At 39.3% G+C, this 13,112-nt stretch overlaps 2 protein-coding genes across 6 annotated transcripts in view; one reads left to right on the forward strand and one right to left on the reverse strand.

Moving 5' to 3' along the window:
• Positions 1-12,853, reverse strand: part of LOC132267144 (probable protein phosphatase 2C 55) — a 31,667-nt gene extending 18,814 nt beyond the window's left edge. For 4 of the 5 annotated variants that reach the window (XM_059768212.1, XM_059768214.1, XM_059768211.1 and 1 more), the window contains exons 1-6: positions 12,570-12,853; positions 11,802-12,120; positions 11,542-11,685; positions 11,131-11,368; positions 7,361-8,126; positions 5,773-5,885 (exon numbers count right to left, since the gene is read on the reverse strand). In XM_059768212.1, the coding sequence (XP_059624195.1) occupies positions 8,029-8,126; positions 11,131-11,368; positions 11,542-11,685; positions 11,802-12,116 (795 nt within the window). In that variant the 5' untranslated portion in view covers positions 12,117-12,120; positions 12,570-12,853 and the 3' untranslated portion in view covers positions 5,773-5,885; positions 7,361-8,028. The remainder of the gene's footprint in view (positions 1-5,772; positions 5,886-7,360; positions 8,127-11,130; positions 11,369-11,541; positions 11,686-11,801; positions 12,121-12,569) is intronic. The other variant, XM_059768215.1, reaches the window with a different exon arrangement.
• LOC132316672 (uncharacterized) lies at positions 4,625-5,092 on the forward strand. The gene has a single exon (XM_059815147.1). It carries the CDS (start codon positions 4,625-4,627, stop codon positions 5,090-5,092), a length of 468 nt encoding a protein of 155 aa, XP_059671130.1.
• Positions 12,854-13,112: the final 259 nt, after the last annotated feature.

The raw sequence follows: 13,112 nt of genomic DNA on the forward strand, positions 1-13,112 counted from the left end.
GGCAGTTGAGAGGTTTCCTAATCTTGTTCCCACAATGGCGGGCCTTGAATGAGAGTACTGTCCTGTCGGAAGAGGAATGGTTGAGGTTGCAGAGAAGGGGTGGAAAGGGATTGCTGGCGCCTGAGTTGCAGATTGCTCATGGTAGAAGAAGACATGTGCTTCACGCACGAGCACGTGATTCTAGAGACCAAACAGAGGGGGCACGTAATTCTAGAGGCCAAGCAGAGGGGACACGTGGTTGGCATAAAACCACACAACGGGATTACGCCTATCCGGATAAGATAAGGGATGAGAGGCATTTGAATTTCATTCGCAGGTCACGTGACCTTTCTTATAAAGGGATGCGGGGTGGCCCCTTCACTTGGGCTGGGCCTCATGGGCTGGAATCCTCACAAGCCCACTCGGGAAGGGGTCAACTTTGCTAGGCCACATGCAGGGCCAGAAAGAAGGCCCAAGGCCCATCCTACTCATACTCAAGTGAGGCCTAATTTTCATTCTTTGGCCAATAGGCAGCACCACGGGCCTTTAAAGAATATTTCAACTGGGCTGGAGCTATGTAATTCCTTTGATAGTCTGCAAGATGGGTTATGTTCTGATGGGAATGATTTGGCTCATTTGGAGATCCTGAGGTGGTGCCTCAGTCAGAGAGAGAGAAGTGAAGGCGACAGTGCAGGCCTCTCTGCTTCTCGGAACCATAGACCGAGCCACTCCAAGATTAGCTTGAATGAGCAAAGATGGTCCAGGAAGCAGAAACAAAAGTGGGAAAAGTCCACTAGTGCAGCTCATAATCCGGGTATGTGTTCTGTTCCTTTGCCAATTCTCTTTTCTATCTCTACTCCCTCTTCTACTTGGGGTGTTGAGGAGGGGTGATGGAAAGGTGGATGGCGGGATGACCATGGGGGTTCAAAGGCTGTCCCCAGTTACTGGAGTGAGCTTTGAAGGTTGTCTTGAGGATGATGGTGGGGCATCAGTTTCTTCAGATGTCACAGGTAAGGGCGTCATGTTCTGAGACGTGCAGTGTGAAACATATGGATTGGCCTCTGAAGCTTATCCCAAGAGGTAAGGATGATGGGAGCGTTGTTCTGTGTGTTGGCTGAGGGACTCAGTTGTTGATTGATGGAGGCACAGCTGAAGCGCTAAAAGCTGACTAGAAGATTCAATGGGAGGGGATGAAGACAGTTTCTGTTGAGCCTGATTTGCTGGGTACTGGGGTTTCTGATCAGGGCAGAGATTTGAGCACTTCGGATGAGTGGGAGCCGGATGGTGGGTCTATGCTCTCTGTCTTAGATGCTTTGACTGTGGCGGAATGTCCTTCTACATTGGATATTTTACCACCAGTGTGGGAGAATGGGGGAACTATTGGGATTGATACTCCATTGGCAGCTATCAGAGAAGGGCAGAGGTTTGCTAATTTGGAGGGCAGTAATGAGGAGTGGTTTATGGAGTGCATCGGAGGAACTAGTAAGATGCGGGGATTATCATGTGGTGGGGAGGAAGAGTAGACTCACAACATGTTTCAAGCTGTTGAGGATGAGTGGGAAATGGTGAAAACCACGAAGAGTCCTTGCTGGAAGGGGGGAGAGAACTTTGATTTCCGATGTCAATTATGATGGGAGAAGTGGAGAGAAGGGGGAAGAGGAGGAGAGGGGGAAGGAGGGGGAGGGAAAGAAATTGTGCGTTTATGAAGCTCAAAGTTGTGTCCTAGAATGTTCGGGGTTTGAATGACCCGAACAAAAGAAGGGTGGGGAAGGTTCTCTTAAGAAAATGGGGGGTGCATGTGGTTTGTTTGCAGGAGTCTAAACTGGCATCTTCCTCTGATCGGGTTCTTAAAAGTTTGTTGGGGTGGGAGGGGGCAGGTTAGTGGATTGGGAGGTGATTGATGCCGAGGGGACTGCTGGAGGTATTGTGGTGCTTTGGGATAAAAGGTGGGTCTCAAAAGCTGACTTGTGGAAAGGGCGGCACTCAATTTCGTCGTCGTTTTCTCTGGAAGAAGATGGCTCACAATGGGTCTTTTCCGGTGTGTATAGGCTAGGAGGGGATGTTGAAAGGAGAGTTCTGTGGGAGGAGTTGGGGTATGCTAAATCAAGGTGGGATGCCCCGTGGTGTGTTGGGGGTGATGTTAATGCCATCCGTTCTCCTAGTGAGAGATCCACAGGGGGTCCTTGGTCTCCTGCCACGACGGACTTTTCAGATTTTATTGACTCTCACCATCTCATGGATCATCCGATGGAAGGAGGCCAGTTTATGTGGTCTAGTGGACGGGATTCTCCAACGTTGTCACGGTTGGACAAATTTCTAATTTCGGGAGATTTGGAAGAGAAGTTCCCGGATGTTTCTCAGATGGCTTTTGCCCGTGCTATTTCGGACCACATACCGGTTTAAAAATATGTGGCTTCAGGTTGATGACTTCAAAGATAGGATTCGGTTGTGGTGTATGGGATATAAGGTAAGGGGCAGTCCGAGTTTCCGTTTAGCCTCCATTTTAAGGTTGTTGAAGAACGACATCAAGAAATGGAATAAAAAAGTGTTTGGTAATCTCAAGTGGCGAAAGAATAGAATCCTCCTAGAAATCTCAGATTTGGATAGAAAGGAGGGTGAGGTGGGCCTTAGTATCAGGGATATTAGCAGAAGGGAGGAGTGTAAGGTTGAGTCTGGAGAGATTGCGGTGATGGAGGAGATCTCTTGGAGACAGAAGTCTAGAGCCCTCTGGCTCAAGGAAGGTGATTGAAATACGAAGTTTTTTCACCAAATGGCCAACGCTCACAGAAGATTTAACCACATTGGGAGAACGCAGTTTAATGGAGTTACGGTTTCTAGGGATGATGATATCCAGGATAGCTTCGTGTCTTTTTACAAGCAGCTTTTTGAGGTGACTGAGAGTTGGAGGCCTCTTCTTGATGGGCTGCATTATCGGAAGGTGATAGAGACTAGCTTGAAATGCCATTCGTGGAGGAAGAGGTGTTGGCGGCTTTGAGGAGTTGTGATGGGGATAACGCTCCTGTGCCAGATGGGTTTACTTTAGCTTTCTTTCAACAGAATTCAGAGGTGGTGAAGGCAGAGGTGATGGGGGCAATCAATTCTTTTTTTCTGCATGGCTCTTTTGAGAAAAGTCTCGATGCTTCCTACATTACTCTTGTCCCCGAAAAGAGCGGACCATGTGAGGCGAAGGACTTTATACCCATTAGTCTTGCTGGGGCGGTGTAAAAGATTATTGCAAAAGTCTTAGCCATTCGGTTGAGGAGAGTTCTCAATGGGGTGATCTCAGACTCCCAGAATGCTTTTGTTGGAGGGCCTCAAATTCTGGATTCAATTTTGATTGCTGATGAATGCATTGACGCAATGGCGAGAAGTGGTATTCCGGGGATTGTGTGCAAACTGGATATCGAAAATGCCTATGATCATGTTTGTTGGGATTTTTGTTGTATTTGATGGAGAGAATGGGTTTTAGGTAGAAGTAGAGAGCGTGGATTCTTTTATGTATATCAACTGCTCGGTTCTCGGTTTTAGTGAATGGATCCCCAGCTGGTTTCTTTGCCAGTTCTCGTGACTTGAGGCAAGGGGACTCTCTTTCCCCTTTCTTGTTTATCATTGTCATGGAGGCTTTTAGCCAGCTGATGGGGAGGGAGGAGCACCTTGGGTTTATTCAGGTATTTACGGTTAGTCATTTCCCACCTGCTCTTTGCGGATGACACTATTGTCTTTTGTGATGCTAGCCTCCTTCAGTTCAGGTATTTACGGTGTGTGTTGGCCTGCTTTCAAGTTGTTTCAGGGTTGAAGATTAACATTAGGAAGTTCAAGGCTTGGCTGATACTCTGGGGTGTAGTGCTGGCTGTCTCCCGATCTCCTACTTAGGACTCCCTTTGGGAGTCTCGTCAAGGAGAGTTGCTGTGTGGGATCCAATTGTTGAGAGGTTCGAGAGGAGGCTTGCAGGTTAGAAGAAACAATATTTGTCCAAAGGGGGGAGGGTTACTCTTATGAAATGCACGCTCTCAAATCTCCCGACCTATTTTATGTCGCTCTTTCCGATGCCTAAGTCAGTTATTCGAAGACTTGACGTGATTCAGAGGAAGTTTTTGTGGGGTGGGGTAGGAGATGAGTTCAAGTACCACTTGGTTAATTGGGAAAGAGTGTGTTCCCCTATTAATAAAGTGGGTTTGGGAATTCGAAGGTTGGAAGTGTTTAATAAGGCGTTGGGCAAGTGGTTGTGAAGGTTTGGAAGAGAGAGGACCAAGCTTTGGAGGCGCGTTATCGCTTGTCATTATGGGAGGGAGACGGAGGGTGGCACTCAAACGAGGCTAGAATCCCAGCAGGAATGGGCTCTTGGAAGCAAATTCGTAAAGGGTGGGATGAATTCTCTAAACGTATTCGGTTCAAGGTTAGAAGCGGAAGGATTGTCAGGTATTGGGAAGACATATGGTGTGGGGATTTGGCTTTAGCATTCAAATTCCCGCGTCTTTACCAGATTGTTGTGTTTAAAGATGCTATGGTTGCTGACTATTATTGTCTCAATAATGGGAGGGTGACTTGGGATGTGCAGGTCCATCGATAGTTCCATGATTGGGAACTTTTGGAAGTGTCAAACTTCCTAGCCTTCATTTATAGCCAGGTGGTGGTCGGAGTGGGCATGGATGAGATGTTGTGGGTGGATACCTCAAGAGGGATTTTCGAGGTTAAGTCATTCTACAATTTTATGTTGGAGCGCATAGGCCACATTTTTCCTTTGAAGGCCATTTGGAGGCCAAAAGCTCCACTGAAGGTTGCTTTCTTCTTTTGGACCGCTGCTTGGGGAAGCATCCTAACTGTTGATAATCTTAGAAAAAGAAGTCATGTTGTGGTCAACAGGTGTTGCTTGTGCAAGACAACGGGTGAATCTGTCAACCATCTTCTTATTCAATGCTCGGAGGCTAGGGATGTTTGGTCTATGCTTTTGGGTGCTTTTGGTCTTCCATGGGTGTTCTCAAAATCCACGGTAGACTTCTTAGAGAATTGGAAAGGGTGTACAGTGGAGAGCCGAGTCAGAGATGGTTGGAGGGCCACTCCCCTTTGTATTTGGTGGGGTGTGCGGCGTGAGAGAAATAGGAGATTTTTTTAGGGAAAGGAGTCTCCCACTCTCCCATTTGGGCTATTAAATACAGTATTATTACTTCTTTATTCTTTTGGGTAAATGGGCAAGACTGTAATTCAATGGATTCTCTTTTGGATTTTGTGGATAGCTTAAAGCTATAGTGTCGTCTTGGACGGTGGTTGTCTTCTTTGGGAGCGCTCCCCTTTTGAGAGCCTTCTATAAAATCTTACTTATCAAGGAGAAAAAAAAAAAACAATTGGCATTCATCAACTTGGATTCCATTGCTAAAGAGTCAATAAATTTAACTCAACTCAAAAACTCATTTTCTGAACTAATTGGGGTTTGGCTATCAATCAATAATTACACACAAAAAATTACAAAACATAAGACATTACACAAGCTACACCAAATGTAAGTTACGAAAACTTCAAAATAGATTATGCATGAACTGCAATGACCAATGTGCCTTTTGTTCTAAGATGTTTAAGCACTTTCCCACATATGCTAAAGAGATGAACCAAAAAGAATTCGCTAGCTTTTAGCCGAGATGGCAGCATATAATGACCACTTTATGAAAAATAATAATAAATAAATTTTTAAAAAATGCACTTTGGGAATATTATGTCTATATATATGTCTACGAATTTTCAAATATGAAGGTTTTGATAGCAATTATCAAACAATAAGTGAGAAAGCCAAATCCTTACATTGAGGCTTTTGCTTTCGTTGAAGAAGGATCACACACCAGAATATCGAGACCCAAAACTACTTCCTCCCCATCCGGAAAAGGGTGATGAACCGGAAGATTGAGACCCACTTCCTACAAAGACAAAGCCACATATAATGAAATAGAGAACCACACTTCAATGAACAGAGGGACAAAGAGACAAAAGGTCAAATGTATCAAGCAAAGCAGCATCATGTAGATATGAACAATATTACAGTCTATCATGCTGCAAGAAATAAGTGTACATACACATATTAAGGATCAAAAAACACATTGCAACATAAGGGATTAATATGTAGAACATTCCAAAAGTATATAATTAGATATCACTGACAATTCTTTACTCATGAGGAATACAATAATGTTGCGTTTGATAGCACCGAATCGGTGCTTTGGATTTGGGATCGGAGGAAATTTAGTTCAAAAATTTAACTAATTTTTTCCTAATTCCAAATTCAAGCAACCAATTAAGTGCTCCCAAGCAGCATAAAAAATAAATGAGATATTTTTTAAAACAAAAATGCAGAAGGCCTCATAATGTAATGATTAAATTGACAAAACGAAAAACAGTTCAACAAAATTTGACAACATGAAAATGGAAAACAATGAAAAGAATTAAACATATAAGGGGGATATATACAGTACCCAAAGATAATTGAAAAAAAAAAATTTACCAGAGAAAAAAGATAATTGAACAGTAAACAACAGAATAAAATGCCACGAGTGAGACTTTAAATCAAACCAATTAGATGGATGAAGGAAAAAAGCAAATTGAACATAAGAACAACCAATACAGTAACCTAGGGTTTCAATTGCAACGAATATATTGATGTGATTCAAGACGTGAAAAGCTTAAAATTACCTCCACGATAACAAGGCATGGATGATGTTTTACAAATAAGAAAACCAAAATCAGAAGCAAATTTGTTGTCAAAATTTTTATTAAATTTAATGTTTTCCTGTTATTCAAATTCTATTTATAAATTGACAAATATTCTATCTAAATCTATATCTATATAATTATAAGATTATATCCATACTTATCATTGACTTGTATTAAAATTCTTCTACTGAATTTAATTTTAATTAAAATACTAATTTTAATGATATCTAAAATAAAATACTAATTGAATTTCCAATTTAAAACTCTTCTACTAAGTCAATTTAGTTTCCAATTTAAAATCTGTTAATATGAAAACTCTTCTACTCATTTCAGTTTTAACTAAAATAAAATGCTAATTGTCTTTCCATTTTAAAATTCTTCTAATAATTTAATTAGATTTTCAATTTAAAATTCTTCAACTAATTTAATTAGTCTTCCAATAACTAGTTTTAATTTTAACAAAAATAAAATACCAACTGGGTTTCTAATTTTAAATTCTTCTACTAATTAATTGGATTTCTAATTTAAAATTCGTCAATGTAAGAATTCTTCTACTAATTTTAGTTTTAACTAAAATAAAATACCAATTGGATTTCCAATTTAAAATTATTCTACTAATTAATTAGATTTCCAATTTAAAATTTGTCAGTCCAAGGCATCAAGTTATGGAAGAGAAGAAAAATACCGAGTGCTTGATTATGCAACTCGGCAGGTAGTTAGTGAACTGGCTCCAACTCAGAAAAGTGGCATTGCTTGTAAAAGCTTTTGAAACAGTGGTTCCACCATCAGAAGAACAGCATGTTAAGGTGACAAAGGCTATTAGTGATGAATGTTATACATCTGTTTCTGGAGCCACTGATCCAGGCACGAAGACGGAGGAAATTATTGTATCCAATCTTGATAATGGGGATGATAATTCCATCGTCGCAGATGAACATTCTGATGTGAGTGATTATTTGCACGTCCGCAGTTGAAGTTTCTCAATCAGATGACACTTTGAGCTTCACCGGTTTGAAAGTTCTTGTGGATGAAAAAGAAGTCCATGAAGAATCAAAGATACAGTTTCGAGTTTCAACTTGGGGATTCTCAAAACTGGCTCTGAATTGAGTGGTAAAACGGTGGAGCTTGATTGTTTAAGTTGTCCACCATCTTATATAAATGAAAGCCCAATCATAGATGATAATGGAGAACCAGTGGCAAGTAACAATGTTGCTTCTTCAGCTTCTGAGTATGAAAGACTGGAGCAAACAACTGCAGGCGGGGAAGAGAAGACTAGAGATTCTGATCCACAAAAGTAGCATGCAAGTCCCAGTTGGACAAGCAGAAGAATATCAGGATGTGGCACCTGATAGATCAGCATGTAACATCAGGTATTGCTGCAAAAGTTGGAACCCAGCTGTTTCTTGATGGAGACGATGAGGAAGAACAAGCAGATGATGGCAACACATTGCCTGAAATAAGAATTGGTTCTTGTGATGATTACTCTAAAACAAATTGTGATTCGGGAAAGGAAAATCATTATGCAAATCATGATGCAAGACGTCAAAAGGACTGAATTTAGCCAGAGTGATGCTGTCAAACTTGTACAAGAATCAATTGATGAAACAGTTCTTCCAGAAATTCAAGATGACTCATCTGATAATCAATCAATTACTAGTGACATGATTTCAAACCAGGAGCTCTAACAAAAAAATCGTTGTGAAGATGCGGAGCTAAGCATCTTAACTTCCACCAATTCTGCCAAAAAGGGCTTCAGAGAATATGACAGAAGTGAAGTGGGAATCGGTATATTATTGGATCAAAAAGACAGAGTCTACAGCTGACAATATCACCACCACAGTAGAAGAGAGGGCAGCATTAAAGGTGGGAAACAAATCTGAACAGCAAAAGCCCAAGAACTGGAGCAAGCTGAAGAAGGTAATCCTTCTCAAGAGATCCATCAAGGCATTGCAAAAAATAATGAGATGCAATCATCAGGTACCACGACATCTGACCATGAAGCCTGACCGAGAGGCAGAGAATGTCGATCTAAGGTGTCAAATGATGGAAGAGATGAAGAAAGCTGAGCAATGGATGCTCGAGCATGCACTTCAACATATCGTCACCAAACTAACTCCAGCACGGAAAAGGAAAGTGTCTCTTCTTGTGGAAGCTTTCGAAGCAGTCATTCCACTGCCTGATATTTGAACTCAAACAGAGGCTAAAACTGCAACTTCATATAGGAGAAATCTCCATTACAGAAGTTACCGCTCAGTGGCAGATCGATTCTTCATGGTTGAAAGGAGTTTGAAAGGTAAACACAGTAATAAGGTTTCTTGCAATTTTCATAGTTATTGGAAGTCAGCTTTTGGGGAAGAATAAATAGAAGTTTTTGTTTTCGATGCCTTCGTAGTAAGATATGCTCAGTATAGATTCTTGATGATGTTGATGATGGTATATATTTTCAGAGATTCTTGGATGTATGTCTATTTTCCAATCATCTATGAGCACTAAAGAGGAGATACTATTAGAATATGTTTATTCCCCTTTTATACATTTGCTAGAAAGAGCTTATGAGATTGGATAGGTTTCATCCACCAACTTGAGACCGCCTTGCACCACAAATAAATAACACTAGCAAAAACTCATTCAGAGATATAATTTTAGGTTTTACTAAGTTCCTAGGACACGTACATATAGTTAATAAGGCACAAGTGCTGGAAAGCCCTAGGAGAAGTTCACACTTTTGATAAAGAATACTGAATCAAAAAATAAAAAATAAAAAAAACACGAAGAGAAAGGAGAAATTGGAGATAAATGTTAGTCTTTTCTGCTCCCAAGTTTGACAAGTTTACAAGAAATAGAAATCGAATGAATAAATGAAATAGAAAGGTGTATTTACTACTCCAACCTTCAAACAGGTATACACAAAAAGGAATCAAAATAAACACCGATTGGGGGTTTTCAGGAACACATATAGAGCACTCAAATTTTATACAAATATATAGGCTACAGAGGTCTTGCATATCATAGTTTAAATAAAAAGAATGCAAGGGGCCTCCTACAATCTCTACCATGTGGTGACTAAAGAAGTCCACAAGTAAATTTTATCTGTATAAACATGTAATAAGAAACAAAATGGTGCTAATCAGTAAGTGAAATCCAAAATAAATGGGAATGGCAAAATATGGGTTAAATGAGCACATATATGTGACCAATCCAGTGGCATCAACTTGATGGCCTGGAAAACTAACACATCCTCTCAGAACCTGGTTAAAATCCCATCCTAAACAACTTTTAGTTCATGAAAACTAAACAAAAAAGAAAAAAGGAAAAAAAATAAAAGAAAGGAAAAAAAAAAAAAAAAATCACAGTTCTTGTTACAGGCCAGTTAGTTGTGCGTGTGTGTGTAATACTCAGGCAAGGTTAATTGCAATTTTATGCACATATAAACAAAATTGTTCCTCATCATAATTAGAATGAGTGCATAAGTATATCATAATTTTGGTGTACCAATCCATGTTTACTTTATTTATTGTGATTTATTACTTGCTGGGAGATGTTAAACTATGACTTTATTTTTCCATCTTATGTGATTGAAATCACCAAAGCCAATTAAAAAGGAAGGGACGGGATGAAACAGCATGGGAAGGATGGTTTGTACTTTGTAGTCTTTGGACCAATTCAGTTTTGGAGTTTGACATCAGAAGAGGGTGCTATTTAATGTATTAAACAGGTTTAGACTATCCTTATTCAACTTCTCTTTTTAACATATATTATTACTCTTTGCAACTTACTTAACCAGTCACTACGATTATCATTTGTGCAATATATTACTTTACTAGTCATTTTTGGCTTGAATATTGCTAATGATTGGATTAGCAATCTCCTGAAGATACTGTCAGAACTAATTGCACTAATTTGTTAAAGAATTCTTGTAAAGTTAGAATCAAATAGTTACAGCCCCTATTATTTGTATTCCTTGCTTAACACATATAGAGCCACTCAACTTGGAATGGCAATTCCTACTAAATCTCCACACAGTAAAATAAATAAACAAATAACCCATAAAGAGTAGATATACAATGAAGCAAAACAAGAGCATCAACACATCTCACATTCTGAAAAATGGGCAAGGATATATCATACCATCACAAAAAAAAAAAAAAAAAATTCACATCTAATTAAAGAAAAAATGGTAATTTGATACATTTCTGCAATTGTAAATATCCACAAAGACCAAACAACAATTTGGAACAACAATTACACGAATCAACTTAATCATATGCACAAATTCACTTGGAACTTCTCTGCAAAAACTCCTATACTGTCGTGTTATATATAGTATTAGCATTCTTCTTCTTCTTCTTCTTTTTTTTTTTTTTTTTTCTCTTTTTCTTTTTGTTGCTGAAGAAAGTTAGAAGCAGTCCATTGGTCTGATATAAGCAACAATGACAGTGATGTCGTCAACTTTACCTCCTATGTATTCCATTCCTGCCTCTTCAGCAGCTATTTCGAATGGACTAGAATTTAATTTGTCGAGAGAACAACTATGAGCAAACCATGCTAGAGACCAAGCTAATTGTTGTGGGGTGCTCTCTTCTTCCATACATTGTTTCACCAATTCTTCAATTTCATTTGTATGCATATTGTCAAACAGCCCATCACTTCCAGCAACAACGACATCGTCGAGTTTAACTGAAACAGTGAGCTCCTGTAGACCAAATATTTATAATTAGTACCAAATCAAAATGTTAAAATTAAAAGAACTATATATGTTATATATGCAACTAGTATTCTAATGACTGTCTTCTTCAGCGGACAATCCCAATTTGACCCAGTATTAATGTTGAGCCTAAAATACAACAGATTAATAATAGCACTAACCTGCGCTGAGCTGGGGGAATCATTTCTCCTTCCAAGCTGATATGGGCAGTTAAATCTACGCTGCTGCACTGGTGATTTGTATACAACTTCACCACCTCTTAGCAGCAAAAATCCACTATCTCCAATGTTAGCAGCATGCAAGTTCTGCAATAATTAAAAACAAAGATTGCAAATTAGTTAAAAATATATCCTTTTGCCTTGAGAGAACAAAAAGAAAGCATATATATAACAAGGAAGGAGCAAAAGGATGGATGACATACATTGCCTGTGAGGGTTATAATGCATGCAGTGGAGGATCCTTTGAGCTTAGTTTGGAAGAAAGCTTCATACAAGACACTCATTGGATCAATAGGTCCTTCAGTTTGATCATCAATTTCTCTCACAGTATTAGCCATTAATCGTCGCGCATAATGGCCCGCGTCCACACCCTTCTTCCTCCAACCTCCAACGCCATCTGCAACTCCAATTGTGTTCTTCTCAGAACAAATAAAATGAGCATCCTCCCCTGGAGGAGTCAGGTTCTTGGGTATGCAAAATGATCCAGCATCCATCTTCATTTTTCCTTTGTAAGCCATAACACTAAATAAGAAAAATATTGAATTAGGAAACTTGAGACATTCAGTTTAGTGTTTAAAATAGAAGAGACATCCAGTTAGGAAACAAGAATTTATAGTCAAATATCGAATGACAGTCAAAATTGACTATTAGAGCAATTTGTTACCGATTTGCAAATTACATGAATTTATATTCACATATCAAAGACTTGCAGGGATTGCTTTTACAAATTGATGTATGATGGAAGATTGATAGAAGGGGGAGAGAGAGAAAAAAAAATGATTTCAAGAAGTGAATTAACTAGGGATTTTCTGATCTGCATACTTAAATTATGCAACACTTTCCGGTTGAAGGGTTAAATAAATTTAATTTAAACCCTTTCCGGTTGAAGGATTAAATAAATTCAATTCAATCAGGAGAGAAGGAGGAATCTTTAGATCGATCGTAACAATTTTCTGGGGAAGGGAGTGTACCTTTACTGTTGAGTCCGACGAAGAGGTTGCGTTCGGACGACGACGAAAGAAGACGCCGGCGCTTGCGTTCCGATGATTACGAGAAGACTCCGGCGCAAGACACAATCGAAAGGTAAAATGGTGAGAAGACTCCGGTTAGACAATGGTGAGTGGCGGCCAAGACGAAGAAAGTAAATCTGTGCGTGTGATATTTTCCAAGCCCCCGACGCGGCCAGATGTATAGACAGTGTGTAATATTTCCCTAACCCTAGAGGCGGCCAGATGTAGAGCCAGTGTGTAATATTTTCCCAACCGACCGCTAGATGCAGAGCCCCTTCTAAACCCAGGGTATATTTCAGTAATTAATATAGTAATTAACGTGATAATAGAAATAAAAATTAAATTAAATTGTTTTTTTTTAAATATGATAACTTCAACTTCATATTTTTTATAATTATGATTTATGTTTCATATCTTGGACACTTTTTAGAATTAAATCACGTTTTGGAATTATTTTTTTAGAATTAAATCACGTGGATATTTTCAAGATATGGTGGGATAGTT

This window comes from Cornus florida, unplaced genomic scaffold (genome assembly GCF_030987335.1).
Source record: "Cornus florida cultivar Cherokee Brave unplaced genomic scaffold, ASM3098733v1 CherokeeBrave_3.0.0_Hap2_Chr07, whole genome shotgun sequence".
Classification (NCBI taxonomy): Eukaryota; Viridiplantae; Streptophyta; class Magnoliopsida; order Cornales; family Cornaceae; genus Cornus; species Cornus florida.